At 43.6% G+C, this 18,990-nt stretch overlaps 1 protein-coding gene across 1 annotated transcript in view; it reads left to right on the forward strand.

Annotated features, from left to right (window-relative positions):
* Window positions 1–18,990, forward strand: part of CARMIL1 (capping protein regulator and myosin 1 linker 1) — a 221,984-nt gene that overhangs the window by 186,091 nt on the left and 16,903 nt on the right. Inside the window, exons 31-33 of the mRNA XM_061593631.1 lie at window positions 15,990–16,056; window positions 16,710–16,906; window positions 18,203–18,309. Coding sequence (XP_061449615.1) covers window positions 15,990–16,056; window positions 16,710–16,906; window positions 18,203–18,309 — 371 coding nt within the window. The remainder of the gene's footprint in view (window positions 1–15,989; window positions 16,057–16,709; window positions 16,907–18,202; window positions 18,310–18,990) is intronic.

The raw sequence follows: 18,990 nt of genomic DNA on the forward strand, positions 1-18,990 counted from the left end.
CAGTGGCTGGAGCTCCCCATGCTACAGCTGATCGTCCCGCTGGCACCACCGTATTAGCGGAATGCCAAAAAGCAGGGTGCCAACAAGCGAGGCCCTACTGTATAAGATTTCCCCCCATAAATATCATTATGCTGAAAACTAAAGAGCTATAGTTTTAAAAAAAATTCATTTAAGCTGTAAGCATGGCAGCATAGATGGTATTTATTGAAAGATTGCTTGTATTCAATGTTACCAACAAAAGCTGCCCTATCTATTCAATGCCGCCATCAAAAAGGGGCCTGTCAAAATGTACTGATGATCTTATGCCAGAAATGATTGATGAAAAGATTGATTCATATAAATATGTTAATATCTATACAGTTTAATTTATTAATCTTTCAGGGGTTTCTTCATCTGGAAAGGAGGCATGCAAATTCTTCTGTTGATGAATGGCTTCTGATCTCCTAATGAGGGCTAGGATGGCTATAGCAGAGCTATATTTGAGCATTCTTGCTGCTTAGTTTAGTCTTTTTCTCCTTAGCTCCTCTCCCTTGTCTGTTATGTTTTGGGTAGGGTTAGGGCCCCAGATGTTTTAGGGATAGAGAGCTTTTACTTGCACACCCAATGATCCAATGTGCCACCAATGGTCAGGACTGTCTTGCCACTTTCCACCGCTCCATGCTGGTAAGAGATGGAATCAAGCAGGATTGTTTCAGCTGCAGTACATCTCATCTCAACTTCCTTAAAATTGGTTTTTTCCTCTATTCCTGAAGGAGGTGTGAAAATTGGAGGGAGAAATATCAATAATTTAAGATATGCAGACGATACCATACTACTAGGAGAAACCAGTAATGGTTTGAAACAAATGCTGATGAAAGTTAAAGAAGAAAGCACAAAAGCAGGACTACAGCTGAACGTCAAGAAGACTAAACTAACAGAAGATTTATGTAACTTAGAAGTTGACGATGAGGACATTGAACTTGTCAAGGATTATCAATACCTCGGCACAGTCATTAACCAAAAGAGAGACAATAGTCAAGAAATCAGAAGGAGGGTAGGACTGGGGAGGGCAGCTGTGAGAGAACTAGAAAAGGTCCTCAAATGAAAAGATGTATTACTGAACACTAAAGTCAGGATCATTCAGACCATGGTATTCCCGATCTCTATATATGGATGTGAAAGTTGGACAGTGAAAAAAGCAGATAAGAGAAAAATCAACTCATTTGAAATGTGGTGTTGAAGGAGAGCTTTGTGGATACCATAGACCATGAAACAGACAAATAATTGGGTGTTAGAACAAATTAACACAGAACTATCACTAGAAGCTAAAATGATGAAACTGAGTTATCATACTTTGGACACATAAAGAGAAGACATGATTCACTAGAAAAAACAATAATGCTGGGAAAAACAGAAGGGAGTAGAAAAAGAGGAAGGCCAAACAATAGATGGATTGATTCCATAAAGGAAGCCACAGACCTGAACTTACAACATCTGAACAGGGTGGTTTATAACAAATGCTATTGGAGGTCACTGATTCATAGGGTTGCCATAAGTCGTAATCAGTTTGAAGGCAGATAACACATACCAGTTGTACTGGAGCATTGGATGTTGCCACAGCCATAAATTGGGTTAGCATTCCAGCTTCTATTTCCATAGTTGTGCTTTTTCCTCCAGACCAGGCCACAGGAATGGGAATTGTTTGGAGTCACCCAAGTAGTGACAGTTGTTAATAACAGTGTAGAGCATCTGTCTCCCGTCTCTACCTCATTCCTCACAGAGAATGAGCAAAACTTTACATCTGCTCACTGTGCACCAAAGCACCACAAAAAGGCTTTTCTTTCAAGTGACAGAGAGATATTTGTTCAAGAGGGCTCAATACAGTTTCAACAGTAGGCTCAGGTTACAGGGGTCACAATGCAAGAGTCGTAAGAGCAGGGTCTGGAGTACAAGACTGGGCAGTAGCAACCAAGAAGTCTCCATGCCCTTCCTGCATAGCTTTAAAAGAGCTAGGTGTGGCGAGGTCACTCATGTGACTCTTGTCCTGGATGGGAAGACTGTACTTGTAATCAGGCACTTCTGCGAGGGGGCTACAACTGATCATGCTGAAAAAGGCGGTGTTGAGCCCTAGACAACAGAAATGTGACCTGCCCCCTGGCTCTGCCTCCTGCTCTGCCACCACCACCCAGTCTGGTCAATGACTTCCCCCGATACCGAGTGAAGCATCCTATCTGGGGGCAGGGTGGGGATAAAAGCCAGCGACTCTGCCATCCCTTCCCTAACATCCTGTATCAAGGGGATTGGGTCCTTATCCTCTATCCCGGTTGGCCCCAGCTCACCCATTCCCTTTGCCGCCACATCATCAATCAAATGCTACCACCTCAGTCAAGACCCTGTCATAACCGCAGGGCTCATGACACTGAAGGCCATGGGGAAACCTCCCTGCCCTTGCCATTACTCACGAAAGAGTGAACAATTTAAACAGGTGGGTGGTTATGATGATCAAATTAACATCAAATATCACCATATAAAACTGACAAATGTGTCAGATGTGTCATAAAAACATAAGTGAGAGTGGATTTCACTGCCCGGCCATGGGGGACCTCCTTGTGGGCTTGAGGCATACAGGCCAGTTTATAATGGGACATAGTTAGCAGTGGCACCAGGTTGGAGGCTATAGGCAGTGGGGAGCAGTCTCTCTCTGCTGCCTATCATTACTCTTGGGTTTAGACAGTAAGAATAATTGTATTGTTTTACATTCCCCACTTCTCATGGCAGTAGAAACGTCAGGGGGAAGCCTTTTACACAGTCAGTTTCATTGTTAACAAGACTTGTGATGTGTGTGGAATATCTGCACCAGGACACAATGCTAAAATTTGCTAAAATTTATAGTACCATTCAGTCTTGCAAAAGCAAATAGTGTGCCCTTTAAGTCTCCAATACTACTCCTTTCCTTTTTCCTTCATTGACTGCATTCCAACTACTGAACAGTGTTGTTCAGTCCCTACCCAAGCAGGTGGAGCATGACCAATAGCAAATAGCCACCTGCTATCAAAAGCAAATAGTTAACGAAGCATCAGTGCCCATTAAAGAAATTACTTCACTCTTGGTTTTTGTGTAATTATCTGTACACTTTGCATGGTTTTAATAGTATTCACTAATAGGCAAAAAAAAAAAAACTTGTGGTTTAAGAACTTGTCTATAGCCAACAGATATTTCTATCAAACTTTAAAAAGCAGGGAAATTAGGAAGGTATAGTGAATGCACCAGGGGAGCAGGAGACCTGAACTCCTCTTTGAGATATTGTACTGCCCTACAAATTTGTCAAAATGCAAACACAATTTGGGTTGGTCTTTCACAGTCCAATCCACTTTCTGTGTAGCTTGGAAGAATTTGGTAACATGAGGGGATTGGAAAGGGATGAGGGATGGGGAGGGAAGGGGCAAGAGGGAGGGGATAGGAGGGAGGAGGTGATGAGGGCAGGTTTGATCATTTGCATGCTTTTTGAGTTTAATGGGATTTACTCCTCTGCAATCCTGCTTAGGATAGGTGAAACTGACCTGGTAGAGGGGCAGGGAGGGGAGGAGGAGGGCAGGAGGAGGGGGGATGGAAGGAGATTGGGTGGGTGGCACTGGGCAGAGGGAAGCTCCTTTCCAAAAGGAAAACATTGTGAACAGTAATGATGTTTTTCAGCATTTCCCCCACCTTTTTATTCTACAGCAGGCCCATGTAGTCTCCCACCCAAATTTAAACTAAAGCTGGCCCTGGCCGTATCCACACCAGACCTTTATTTCACTTTAGACAGTCATATCTTCCCCCAAAGAATCCTGGGAAGTGTAGTTAGTGAAAGGTCCTGAGAGCTGCTAAGAATTGCCCTATTCGCCTCACGGAGCTTCAGTCAGAGTTGCTGACTGTTAAACTAGTCTGGCCACTGGAGCTCTGTCAGGGGAATAGGCGTCTCCTCTCAGCACCCTTCACAAACTTAACTTCCCAGGATTTTTGAGGGGGAAGCCATGACTGTCTCAAGTTGAACCAAAGGTCTGGCATGGCTGTGGCCCCAATTAGCCAAGCCAAGCAGCTGTGAGTCTGGCTTTTAGAACACTGACAGTTGGTTCTTACTGAGCATGCCTGTGCTTATCATTGACTCCAATGCTAAATTTCTTAAATTAATTAAAAATCAACTAGGCATTTTTAAAACTTTTAAAATTGCAGAAGACGGTGAGGGTATGGGGCAAGGTGAGTAATAGGATTACAGGTACTCTGTGAACATGGCTGCTTTTTAATTAATTTCAACAAATTATGAGAACACTGACTGAAAAAAGTCCAGTAAGTTTTGTAAGGTTTTGTTTTGAAATGAGCTTATGGGAAGCAGCAGAATGGCATGGGGGTATTTTCAATTTAACATTGTGGAATGCAAAAACTCCATGCTGGCTATATAATAATGAACATTGTAGCACATGTACAGTAATAACAGCCAGGGTGCTGTAGATGCTAGTGACTAACTGAGACAACAAGGGGGAATAATCAGGGGCAGAATTCAAGGAGGGTGTGTAAGCTCTGTGTGTGTGTATTTTATGCAGATGAGGAATGGAAGACATCAGGAAAACAATCATAATGATATGAATGAGATAGAATAGCATGGTGTGTTGCATGGCAGGAAAGCAATACAAAAGAAACTCCTGTGGAGCAAGAAGGATGATTTGGGCAGGGGGACTGAGGGTTCACTGTACATGCTTAATCAGGCCCTGATCTTCTTCATCATTGTTGCACATAAGTGTACCTCAGATTCTAAGTAACTAGTTAGCATCATTTAGTTTTGTTAGCTTGTACTTTTGGGTTTAGGAATTGGTTACCCAGGCAACAGTGAGATAACAGGAATAGGCCCAAGGTTACAGAATAAATAATCTCTCCCCCAAAATATAAAGTACATTTACAAATTTTAATAATCAGCAATAAATATTGTAAAAGAAACTTTTAAATGCAGAAAAATACATTTTTTCCGATATCTATCATTAAAAATCTCCAGAAGAAAGTTTCCAGGATGACTAAAGAAACTTCAGGCTTTTTTTCTGAAAAACCAGTCCCTCAAGGGTAAAACTCACCATTTAATGACCAACATGGGGCTACTACTAGAAATTAATGGCCCCCTGCTGAGTCACCTAATCTCCCTTCAATGTTTAGTAAAACTTACCCCTGTCTTGATGCCATCATGCTGTACATTTCCCCATCTTTCTTTTACACCAGTGGTTGCTTCAGGCAGGGAAGAGAAATGCTCAGCTTGGTAAGGTCAGGCCTCCGGTAGATTTTAGCTCACAATATGGAGTGGGAGAGTACAGTAGGGGTAGCTGCACTGAAATAGTTCTGCCTTTATAAAGCCTGCTAGAAATCCCCAAAAGTGTATTTTGTATTGGAATTCTAAAGAAACATGGATCTTACATAAAGCTAAAAAAAAATCCTCCAAATTGTGTGTATAAAATTGCTTTTGTAATGTGTAAGAAAACCACATGTAATGAGGTACACAGAAACATGTTTGTGACTAAATTGTTATACCTTCTGTCACAAAAGCAGCATGTATGATTTTCAGGTGATTGTACGTCCAGACAAGGATGACAAAATGTGGTGCGAGGCCTGGAGACAAAAGTTAATGAGAACAAGCTTGAAGGAACTGGATAGGTTTAGCCTTAAATAAAGGAGATATGACAGTCATCTTCAAAAATTTGAATGGCTCTCAAGTAGATGATGAAGCAGATTTGTTTTCTGTTCCAGATTGTAGAACCCAAACCAGTGAGTTCAAATTACAAGAAAAAGGATGCAGACTTGTGCATTAGGAAGAACTTCCTGTCAATATGAACTGTATAGGCTGATCTAGGATACAGTAGCAGTGGATTTCCTGCATTAATGGGTAGTTGAACTAGATGAACTTTTATGTCCCTTTCAACTCTGATTCTACACTTTTTCAGTGTTTGCCACAGTAGTATGAACTAGGGTTCCTTTAGGACGAAGGGCAGGATGTAAATTGAATTAATAACAACGCAGTCTTTTCGGTATGTCACATAAAGCTCTTCCCTGCTATCTGAGTTTTACCACCATTTATAATAAAATCATTCTGATGATGGTATACATCTGAGGTTCCCAGCATGATGTCCATGGGTACAGTGGCATCCTTAGATACCCTTCCTGCACCTGCCAGCTGCCCCTCTCTCTTTTTTTAATTGAAAGGGTGGATTTTTTTGTTTCTGGTCATTTAGGGCATATTGCTTGCTTTTTTATATATATATATAGCTTGTGGTTTGTCTGGAGCCCAGGTCCTGATGTAACACTAAGCCAAATCAAGTCATGCAGCAGCAAGAGGATCAGGCAAGAAGCAAAGCAGCCACAATTTCTGCTGACTACATGCACTCACACATTCATACTTAGCCATTGTTTGCTTAGCATTACATGCAAACTGGGAAACATTAGAAACTTTGTGTGATGTGAAGCTCAACAGCTGTCATATTGGTTTCCTCCATCTATGTAAAGGTTCAATTTTTTAATCCATTTGATTAAAATATATGTTGCATAAGGCTTGCTGACAGTACTCAAATTATTTGGCAGAAGGAGCACTGATCTTTTCAGTATTTGGGGTTTCAGTTTGAAATTGTTTTTATATTGTTTTAAATTTTAAAATTGTGTTTTAAATTGTTTTTAAAATACGTGTTTTAAATTGTATATTTGTTTTAATGTTTTTGATTGCTGTAAACCACCCAAAGAGCTTCAGCTATGGGGCGGTATACAAGTGCAATAAATAAATAAATAAATAATCCCACTAAGGGCGCTGAAAGCTGTAAAAGCTCTGGCTAGAAGTGAGACTCACCAGTCTGATCCTGAAAGAAAAACTTGAGTGAAGTTATCACCTGGGGCTTCATTGCTCTTTTGAGCTGGTGTGCAGGGGTAGATTAACCAAGCTGGAGGCCAAATTGTTATGTCAAATAGGAAGCCCCCATTCACTGTTTGTTGGGTTCTAAAATCCATAACTGAGTAATGAGCAGAGCTTGGAAGTAATTAGTTACAAAAAATGAATTACTTGTCATTTATTACTTTTTTGAGGAACGAGTCGGTAATTTTTTTACATTTTTATTGTAATAGAATGAGGAGTAATTTTATTACTTTTGAGGAGTAATTGTAATGTTTCCAGCATTACTTTGGGGCATTACTTTAGGGGGGAGAAGCAGGGGAAGTCTTCTGCTCCTCTGATTTGTGGATGAAAATCATGTGCCTCAAACTGGGCTTCCTCAGAGCATCACCCCTCGTGCTATGTGGGTGTTTAGGAGATGATAAGGGAGGAGGTAGAGAGCGAGACGGGGGTGGAGTGGAGAGAAAAAAAATTATTAAAATGGATGGTGGTGGTGAATAATCGAGTGGAGGGAGAAAGGAGCTGGAGGGCAAGGAATGAAGGAGGAGAAGGAGGCAGCAGCGGAATGGTGATAAAGAACTGTGGAGGTGAGAAACGATGTGTGTGTGTTTTAATTTTCCATAGGAGGTGGGCCATCACTGTGGGAAATAGTTCCACCTATCGTGCGAAGGCAAGAATGTTTTTGAAGTCAAGACTAGGGACGTCATGCCCCTCCCACTCTCCAGTTCATTCTTGCCTTCGTACGAACAAGATTGGAATTTCACGTAGCATTTAGCTAAGTCTCGTATTTGTTTGTCTATTTCTCTTTAAAACTTTTTTTTCCGTTTTTTGTGTCTAGCCTCTGAGGATCCCCTCAGAGACCGCGGCTGTGGCTCTCTTCCCCCTTTCCTCAGGGCTATTTAATTTCTTTTATTTCCTTGACTGGGGGCTCCCTCTGAGACCGCGGCTGCGGCTCTCTTTATTTTGGCAGTTTCAAGCCCCCTCCCCCCCGGCTCTGTCGTATCCGTAGCCAGGGGGCTCCCTCAGTGACCGCGGCTGCGGTTCTCTTTTTGATCGCCTTTGATTGCTTGTGAGGGAAGGGGAATCCCCCTCCCTCCCCCCCGATAGTTGCCGCGGCTGCGGCTGATTCGATCTCAGCGGGAGCTTGCAGCTGCGGCTCCCGCCGTTACTCCTTTACCGCAGATCGCCCTCGCTACGTAGCTTAAATCCCACTGCGAAGGGCTTTACAGACCGCGATGGCGGCTCTCTCTGCGGCGGCTGCCGTTTTTTCCTCTACCTGCTTCTTCCAGAGTTTTTTCCAGAGCCGCTACTGCGGCTTTCGGCGAGTCCGTGCTGGGCAGCCCTTCCCCCAGTTCGCTTCCGACGGCCGCCATTGCTCCTTCTCCCTCAGCCCCCTTTTGATCGTTTTTTCCCGCCCGTTTTTCCGGGCGCCATTTTTTGAAATTCAAAATTCCTGCCTTTTTTGTTACCATTTATTAAGCATCAGATACCTCCCCTGCAGGCTATCTATCTGTATGTTTGTGTATATGTGCTGCTGACAAACTTACACAAGGCTGATTTACACACATTTTTACTGTGGCTGTAATCCTTGTGGCTGAATTATATTATCAAGGCTGGAGCTCCAATCCTAGTGGGCTGGATTGTATTATCAAGGCTGGAGCTTTAATCCTAGTGGCTGGATTACATTATCAAGGCTGGAGCTTTAATCCTAGTGGCTGGATTACATTATCAAGGCTGGAGCTTTAATATCAGTGGCTGACTTGTATTAAATCTGATTTACATTGTATATCCTGCCCCCTCTGGGGCCGTGAACAAGCCAAAAACCCAGCCTACAGCACTAATCTGAGTGTGCCAACTCTAAAACAGCCTATATTATATTAACGTTGATACCTCAGTGCATTCTGCCCCCTCTGTGGCAGTGCATTTTGCCATCTGCCAGTGTATCCTACCCCCTCCGTGGTAGTACGCTGTGCCAGTTCGGGTCTTTACATCCTGCCCCCTCCGTGGCAGTGTACTGCACCCAGGTTTATATAAGATGGCAGAACAGCCAGGCATGTCACCATCAACACACATGGTGCCAGATCAGCCAGACATGCCACAATCAGCCAAGCCACAACATCCTAACACGTCTAAGACCAGACATTCAAAAGCACTGGCTAAGACAAAACATCTTTCCAGCCATAGTAAACCAAAGCGCCCTCGTTATGTCTCTGTGCCAACCACCGCCACAGCACAGACACACATAAGTGACATTTTCCATTCTCCTACTACTGCCTCTAAAGAGGAAGAGTTTGTTGGCTTTCCCACTCACTGTTCGCCTAACGAACCTACCTCTGGTTTACCGCCTCAAACTTCTGTTCCATTAGTTCACCAGGCACATACATCTCCCACATCTGGTCTGCAGCTGTCTCCTGATTTCCTCTCCCAACTCCAAGCCATGCTGGCTTTTTTCACGCGAATGCAGTCACTACCACAAGCTCCTGCCATACCCCCACTCAACATGGACCAACGTGCGTTCCATGAAGCTCATCCTTCCTGTTCACCAGATCCCTTTAATGTAGCCAGAGGCAGATGTACGGATGAAGTCTCGTATGCGGAGGAGTCAACTTTCACTGACCATGTTGAAGGAGACGACTGGAGCGACTATTCAGATCATGAGGAGGATACTTCGTATCGCTTGTTCGATACCTCAGATTATCAACCGCTAGCACGTAGGGTACTTCATACCCTTGGTCTCCAGACTGCGCCTTCAACTTCGTCCGCCCCAGCTATCAAAGGGGCCAAGGTCCTCAAATCCCCTGCACCTACTGAACACTACATCCCGGTGCCGGACCCAATTGCCAAATTAGCTTCTGAAGAATGGGCTCATCCACTCAAAGCCCGACGCTTCAAAAACCTGGCTGACAGATTGTACGCCCTAGCCCCAGACTTTGCCACCAAGTTAGATGTCCCTGGCATAGATGAACCAATCGCTCGTCTCGTTTCAAGATCTCTTTTGCCCAGGGAAGGGGAATCCCACCTAAAAGATACTACTGAGCGACGAATAGACTTCGCCCTCCGCAAGAATCACGAGGACACTGCCTTAGCCATGCGTGCCTCCGCTTCAGCCTCCATATTCTCCAGAGCCTCTGTGATGTGGATTGATGACCTTCTAGAGGATGCTAACCCTGATCCTGTTGCCCTCAGAAGAGCACTATCGAAATTACGTAAGACAGCAGCTTTTGTGGCCGATGCCACTTTGGATGCCACTCAATTAGGGGCACGAGCCATGACAACTCAAATAGTCGCTCGTCGCACCCTCTGGCTTCGCCACTGGCAAGCTGATTCGGCGGCCAGACTGAACCTGTCCAAGGCTCCTTACTCCGGATCTCTACTCTTCGGCGAGGAAGCTCTAAAGGCAGTTCTGGTTGATCCAAAAGACGCCCAAAAACCGGTTCTGGCCACAGTCAAGAACATCGACCACAGGCCCTTCAGGCGATTTCCCTCCTTTCGTTCTAACCAGTCCTTTCGAGGAACGCGGCCAGGAGGACGAGGCCGCGACTTCAGACCCTATGACTCCGACGCTTCCAGGGCAGAGGTCAGTACCAAGGGCGCAGGGGCAACTCATTGTCCTCATATAGGGGAGGCCCTCGCCTACACAAGTAGTATTAACGCCCTTCCCATAGGTGGCAGATTACTTAATTTTGGAGATCGATGGCTGCGCCTTACTACGGTCTCCTGGATCAGGGACCTTTTCACTTACGGCTGTACCATAGAGTTCTGGGCAACCCCATCAGACAGATTCCATCCGTCTCCTTGCCCAAGGGCACCAGCCAGGCACAACATCATGCAGACAGCTATACATCACCTCTTGGACATAGTGGCAATAGAGCCAGTTCCCACAACTGAGAGGTCGGAAGGGGTGTACTCCCTCCTATTTGCTGTGCCAAAACGAGATTTATCTTGGAGGGCGGTATTGGACCTCAAGTTTGTCAACCGTTTTGTAACATACCGCAGGTTCAAAATGGAATCTCTCCATTCCATTACCGAGAGTCTGCATGAAGGAGACTTCCTGGCTTCTATCGACCTTAAGGAAGCGTATCTCCATGTGCCCATTTGCATAGCCCACAGAAAGTTTCTTCGGTTTGTCTTTGGCCACCAACATTTTCAATATAGAGCGATGCCATTTGGCCTCTCCTCTGCTCCAAGAGTATTTACCAAGGTGCTACTCATCCTAGTGGCTTACCTTCGGACCCAAGGGGTTCATATCTACCCATATTTGGATGATCTGCTGATACGGTCCAAGTCTGAAGAGCTGGCTCATCATCATTTAATGATCACCCTCAATGTTTTGCAGACCTACGGCTGGCTTGTCAACTTCGACAAAAGCCATCTCCAACCAACCCAACGCCTACTACACCTTGGGGCAATGTTGGACACGCTGCAGGCAATGGTCTTCCTGGCTCCAGATCGCATCACTGCCATCACAAGCATCGCAAGGTCCCTGATGCAACAAACATCCGCAGACGTCATGCTTCTCGCCAGAGCGCTCGGGATGTTTATCTCCACAATCCACATTGTGCCCTGGGCTCGAGCCCACACTCGGCCCCTTCAGTGGACTCTGTTGCCTTTTCAAAAAGACATTGCCAGCTCCAACCATCGCAAAGTTCGTTTGAGCCCCGCTCTGCGCCTCTCCTTCCACTGGTGGACCAAGGTTCAACATCTCTCCAAGGGCACGTCGTTCAGAGAACCCCGCAGAACCGTCGTGACCACAGACGCCAGCCTCACAGGTTGGGGAGCCCACTGCAACTCCCAGTACGTTCAGGGGGTTTGGCCCAACGCAGAGCAATCTCGAAGCATCAACTGGCTGGAACTAAAGGCTGTCCACTTGGCTCTATGTCATTTTCAGTCTCTGTTCCCTTTGCATCATGTGCTCATTCGAACAGACAACACGTGTGTAAAATCACATTTGAACAGACAGGGGGGCACCAGGTCTCGTCCTCTGCAGGACTTAGCCTCCCTCATCTTTGTCTGGGCAGAACAACATCTACAATCCCTGAAAGCAGAGCACCTCAGAGGGATTTGGAATGTGACAGCAGACTGGCTCAGCAGACAACAGGTCTTCCCGGGAGAATGGAAACTTCATCCAGCCATTTTCCATCATCTCCAGTGTCGGTTCGGCGCCCTCTCAGTCGACCTGTTTGCTTCCAGTCACAATTGCCAGCTTCCAAGGTACTTTGCCCGATACCTGGACTCAACAGCAGAAGCAGTGGATGCTCTGACAACACCGTGGCCAGACGGTCTATTGTATGCCTTTCCTCCCATACCATTGTTAGCCAAAACCTTGAGGAAGGCGCGAACTGAAAGGGCACAGCTGGTTCTGATAGCACCATTTTGGCCACGCCGTCCGTGGTTCTCAGATCTTCTGGCAATGTCAATGATGGATCCTTGGACACTTCCAGTAACGCCAGACCTCCTATCCCAGGGCCCAGTACTGCACCAGGACCCTACTTGGCTCAATCTAACAGCGTGGCGTTTGAACGGAGACACTTGAGGTCAGCTGGACTGTCTGACGCTGTGATTGATATTATTTTGGCCTCGAGAAGACCATCTACCACTCGCATTTATCAACATACCTGGGTGGCTTTCTCCAAGTGGTGTCAGTCCCACCACCACGATCCATCCCAGGCCAATGTGCACCAGGTGCTCCAATTTCTCCATAGTGGCTTTATGATGGGACTTCGACCCAACACTCTACGTCGACATGCGTCTACTCTGTCATCCATTCTCTCAGTGTCCTCTCCTGGAGATCATATCTCCTCACATCCGTTCATCAAACGTTTTTTGAGGGGAGTCGCCCTACGCTCTCCGGCTGTTGTCCATCGGTTCCCCTCATGGAGTTTGCCGAAAGTTCTGCAGACTTTGCAACGCCCTCCGTTTGAACCCATCAGGACTGTACCCCTACGTATACTGTCCTTCAAGGTCCTGTTTCTGATCGCAATCACATCTGCCAGACGCGTTTCGGAGTTGGGCGCATTGTCTTCTGCTAGACACCTCTGCGTCTTCCATAAGGACTTTGTTGTGCTGAAGACTGACCCTTCCTTTCGTCCCAAGGTCGATTCAGTTTTTCATTGCAACCAGGACATTGTTTTGCCTTCCTTTTGCCCGAATCCTACCCATCCTCTCGAGAAGGCTTGGCATTCGTTGGATGTCCGGAGGGCTCTCAAGATCTACCTGTCTAGGACCCAAGAGATTCGACGAACGGAGTCTCTGTTTGTATCCTTTCATCCAAGGTCTATGGGGCATAAAGTATCCAATCCTACCTTATCCCGTTGGTTAAGGGCATGCATTACTTTAGCATATGAGTCCCTGAAGCTGTCAGTTCCAGCTAGTATAACGGCTCATTCTACCAGGTCAGCTGCCACCTCGGCTGCTTTTGCCACTAATGCTCCTGTTGCCGATATTTGTAGGGCTGCAGTCTGGTCTACCCCACACTCGTTCATAAGGCATTATAAAATTGATCGTTATGCCTCTGCTGATGCATCTTTTGGCAGACGAGTGTTGCAACAGGTTCTTAATGAGGATTAACATGTGGGTGGTCCCTCCCTATATGGGTTGCTTTGGTACATCCCACAGTGATGGCCCACCTCCTATGGAAAATGTACCATTGGTCTCACCTGAAAGGTGATTTTCATAGGAGGGGGCCATCACGACCCTCCCAGCTGGAGGATGACTAGACTTTTTATCAATGGGTTACATGTTATTGTTACGCTATTATATTTAAATGTAAGAGTGAAGTCAAGACTTTTAGCTCTGTTATGTTATGTAGTTATGTTAGAGTCATATTGTTATGCATGTGACTATTATGTTATTTTCCTGGCGGGCCTGTTGGCCTTGCTCTTGTATTTTTAGATATCTCTTTTTAGACTCGCTACGAATGAGCTGGAGAGTGGGAGGGGCATGACGTCCCTAGTCTTGACTTCAAAAACATTCTTGCCTTTGCACGATAGGTGGAACTATTTCCCACAGTGGGGGCCCCCTCCTATGAAAATCACCTTTCAGGTGAGACCGATGGTACATTCTGTGTTAGCACCAGGGCTGTGGAGTCGGAGTCGGAAGCAATTTTGGGTGGAATTGGAGTCAGAGTCGGAAGCAATTTTGGGTGAAGTCAGAGTCGGTAGAAATGTACTGACTCCGACTTCAAAATAAAATTAATATTTTAATATTAATAATATTAATACATTAATATACATTTGCCATTTATGAAGGAGTTGGAGACAGTAGAAAAATAGAGGAGTCGTGAGTTGGACAGTTGAAAAATAGAGGAGTCGGAGTTGGAGTTGAAGATTTGACATGACTCCACAGCCCTGGTTAGCACTTGATGTGCAAAGCACCCTCCACCACCCTCCCTAGCTATTTTGTCGTATTTTAACTTTTTGCACCCTACAAGAACATGTTTGCTTTGGTGGGTGTGCCTTAGTTGGGGGCAGGGCAGGGTCCAGGAGGTGGCAGAGTGAGGGAGATGACACTTGCTGCCTGCAAGTATGTGTGTATGTGGGGGGATTGCACTTGGTTTGATGTGCAACAATCTGAGCAGTAGCCTCTGCCTCCCTCCCCACCTCCCTTACCAGCAGAGAGACCACCACTGCTATCTTCTGAATAAAAATATAATTATTCTACTACCTATGTGTGTGTGTGGTTTATTTTTAATGTTGTTTTAAGCGTGCAGTAACCAAGGCCAGCACCTTGTGGGCACTCTAGTGTGTTTTTTAAGTACCTTAACAATAATTGTAGTGATTGCTTTTGAGTAATTGTAAAGTAATCAATTCCTTTCAGAACAATTGTAATTGTAATTTTAATTTATTCCTTTTTGGAGCCATGTAACAGTAATTATAATGTATTCCTTTTAAAAAGTAATTTTCCAAGCTGTGGTAATGAGTATATGTTTGTAGGCCCTTTGTTTCATTTGTCTTATTTCTTCTTAATCGTTACATTCAAGCTTTGTTTTATAACTCTGAAGTCTTCCTTATTTTCACATAAATGATTGATACCATGACATTGTATAATTCCAAAAGCTCAACCTTTAAGCAAGCAGGTAGACAGCCAACTACTAGCCAGTTACAGTTATAACCTCTTACTTATAATGATATGTTGCCAGAAAAAATAAAAGATTAATATAAATATATGAACAATTAAAAACAAAACACTACATCAGAAGGTGGAGCAATCCTTCTTAGGAAGGCTACACAACAGAAGCCCTCCAAAAACCTTCCAAAGCTAAGAGCCAAATGCCTGAGAGAAAAGAAATGTATGTGCCTGGCACCTATAGATGGATAATGATGGCACCAGGAGTACCTCCCTGGGGAGAGCATTCCACATACGGGAGGCCACCACTGAGAAGGCCTGTTCTTGTATTGCCACTCTCCACACCTCCTTCAGAGGGGACACACAAAGAAAGGCCTCTGATGCCAAGCACAGGGTCTGGGTTGGTACATGTGGGTAGAGGCAGATTGGTACATATGGGGAGATGGCAAGAGTGAGCTTTCAGTAGAAATCATTCCATTTGTTTTATTTATTGTAGCTTTTTCAACTGTCAGTTTTGTTGCATTCAGTTCCTAGAGTGGCATACAAGATTACCACCAGAATTTTGAGAACTGCTCAAGAATGACACTGCATAATTTGTAGTAGGGAATTTATTAGGACTGTGTCTGTGTCTATATCAGATATGATGCCTGAAAATGGAAAGCACCACTCAAGGTAGCATTGACTATAAATAATGCTAGGGATAAAATTTCCATTATTCAAAAACATTGACTTTTTGCAATATCTCAGCCACTTTTTAAAAATCAAATGGCAATATGTAACATTGTTCCATTTTCGACTACATTTTCAAAAAATTAAACAAGAAATATTGCAAATTCCTTTTAAAGTCTGAACATCAGGTTTGAATGCTTTCCAGCACAATAATCATTATGACAAATTCTGAGGAGAGAGTGATTAATTAACTGTTACTTGATTAACAGATCATTTGAATTAAATGTAGTTTGCTCCATCTTTCACGGTCTTACAAGCTGCATTGATACAGCTAACTTTTCTGTCCCCACTTACAGTATTAAGTTCTGCTTTCCTTTATCTGTAGATGACTCCAAAGTCTAAAAGAAAGAGTATCCACAGTAGAATGCTGAGGCCTGTATCCAGAGCTTTTGGTAAGTGCGATTCTTAGGTGGCAGTTGTGTTTTGCCATAACTTCTGCTTCCCTAAGATTTATAGGAAAGAAGCTTCTCTGAAGTACTGTTTAGCTTTTCATTCAACACATATAGATACTGTATTGCTTTTATGCAGGATATGTTTTGGCTGTATAATGTCTTGAAGGAATGTAATAGTAAGTCATATGGGTTTGTGATTGTTTTTTGTGATGTTTTGGTACCACTTTTCTCGCTTCAACAATCACTGGATATTTTACTTAAAAGGATATTTTAGACCGGGAGTGGAAAACTGGTGGTCCTCCATATGATAATGGACTATAACACCTAGAATCCCATGTTGGCTGTGGAGGTGGGTGCTGATGGGAGTTGGGAGTCCAACAACATCTGGAGAACTGCAGGTTCCCCATCCCTGTTTTAGAATATAAGCATTATTTGGTCTGATGCTCTAATCTAAATTAATACAAGTTAACACTAAATTAATAAATCCCATATGCAAAGCATGATGTCAGTAATCCAAACCAGCTCAGACTTTTCTGCTTACAAATGCCTCTTTTCACTGAGAGGGCTCATTGATGGGGTCATGCCTATACTAGCATTCCTGACCAGAGAGAGAGAGAGATTCAAATCTAATAAACTTTAAATATTTCCCTTAGAGATGGAGTTTGACTTGGACAAAGCATTGGAAGAAGTTCCTATCCACATAGAAGATCCCCCATTCCCTTCTGGGAGGCTGGACAAACGGATCTCTGGATTTATTTCAGAATTGCCTTCTGAAGAAGGGAAAAAACTGGAGCACTTTACAAAACTAAGGCCAAAAAGGAATAAAAAGCAACAGCCCACGCAAGCTGCTGTGAGTGAAAATGTTGCTCACATTATACTTCATATGTATTTAAATAGTGGATGAGCTTTAAGCCAGGCCGTAATATTCTTGACAGCCATATTCAGCCCTGTTTTGTTGTTTGTTTATTTATGTGTCAGACCCTTCTGTTACATGTATATATTTGAATCTCCATATGCATGTTTACTCACTAGAAATTCAAACACCACTTATGCTGGAATGAAACCTGCTGGTTACTCTTATGCATGTATAATTCCACTCTTAGCCCCAATAAAGCACACAAAGAATAAAATAAAGATTGGTTTGTTAGAGGAGGAAACAGGAAAAATATTGCCTTTTACAGTTTACAGTTAGGGTGAGCAGCGTTCTGACTTTTACCTAGTCTTTTATACCCTGATGCTCTAGATAGAATAAGACAAAGAACAAGTCTAAATATATTCAGAATCGCATCAAATGATATGGAGAAAAAGAAAGTAGCCCAGAAGTTAGGTGTGAATATACTTTTCCTGAAGATTGCAGCAAGAGTCTAAAGTCAGAATGGAACTTCCGTGTCTAGCCATGAGCTGCAGCTCTGTCCTTACTGTAGCCTCCACTAGACCCAAAAAATCTCACCCTTCCTTAGTATTCATGGTTCCATGTAGCCACAATGTTCCTAGGTTGCGTTGTGTAGAGTGAAAAAGTCATTGGAGCCCCGAGAGGTGCCATCAGCCATTCAAAACCTCAGATTTAAATATATTTTGGACCTTCATTGGGCTGAATATAAATTGGGAGGGGGGATACTAGTGAGTGATTCCGTATAAGACTGAATTTCCTGAGATATGATGGTTCTGTCCTTTGGAGTTAAACCTTTACTTGCAGTCTCTGGAGGCACTGGATATGTGTTAATTAACTCTGTTATCTTATGTTGGTTTTGCTGACTCAAACTTTAACTTGGGCACTGACCATTGTCTAGTTAGAAGGATTATTCCTGAGCATTCTTGGAGTTTAGACCTTTCCATATGACTAATTAAACCTGTTAGTAAATGTCTTCCTGGGATTAGTAAACCAGTTCTGACCATCTTGTGACTTTGTGGTCAACTGCAGGGCCTGTATTGTAGAGGTCACTCGTATTATAGATTCTTATGCTCTGATCCATTGAGATGAATCTGAGAATAACCCCCCCCCCCATTTTATACACTCCTCATTGCACTTCATAAGGAAAACTGCTTGTTCTCTCAAACCAATAGGCAGTTATGGCTTTGACTCCCATAACTGGCAATACTGAACCTTCAAAAACTTCTAGTTTAAGTAAATCGTGTTTTTTATCAGGTGAGTACTACAACACCTCAACATGGAGAACAGAATGGCCTTATGGGAAGAGTAGATGAAGGTGTTGATGAATTTTTCACTAAGAAGGTGACTAAAATGGATGCAAAGTAAGTCTTATTCTTTAACAAGGTATAGTAGCTGAAGTTGATGTAGATTTCTTCATTCTATAGGAAGCAGATACTTTGCGATGGCTTTTTTCTTTAAAAATATCAATTTAATAACATCTGTGTTCTGTTGCTAGAGCTAAAGTAATAGCTTATTATTAGCTTAATTCTATTTTAAAGGTAGTGGGACCTGCAAGAAAAGTGTAGAGTGGAACCTGTTCAAGTTTCCATTCGATGCCACCTCCCCCCTTTTGTGTTTTTTCTTCCCTCCAACAGTCTGTCACCATTCTGTGCCTGTTGAGCATGTTCAGTCATCATTGTACTGTTTTTTGGGTCCCCCTCTTTAGAATTTTTTTTCAAAATATTTTTGTATCTCTGTAGACCTTGGGTACAGGACTGTTGGTACCTCCCTCTTGTACCATTTTGGCTACATAACCAATTACACTCAAATGTATGAACAAGTATAAATAGCCATTAGGTTGCAAGCAGATGCCAAAGGTCAGAAAATCAAGAATGAGAATCTATCTGCGCTGTGTACCAAATGGCTAGTACCAGAAGGTGGCATGAAAATGTGATAAACTGTAATTGTTAAGACTTATTTGCATTGTCACATTACTGCCTAAATTTTTTTCCTTAAACAGACTAACTTTATCTGCATTCAGATGATCATATCTCAGTTTATTA

Source organism: Rhineura floridana, chromosome 1 (genome assembly GCF_030035675.1).
Source record: "Rhineura floridana isolate rRhiFlo1 chromosome 1, rRhiFlo1.hap2, whole genome shotgun sequence".
In the NCBI taxonomy this organism is placed as follows: Eukaryota; Metazoa; Chordata; class Lepidosauria; order Squamata; family Rhineuridae; genus Rhineura; species Rhineura floridana.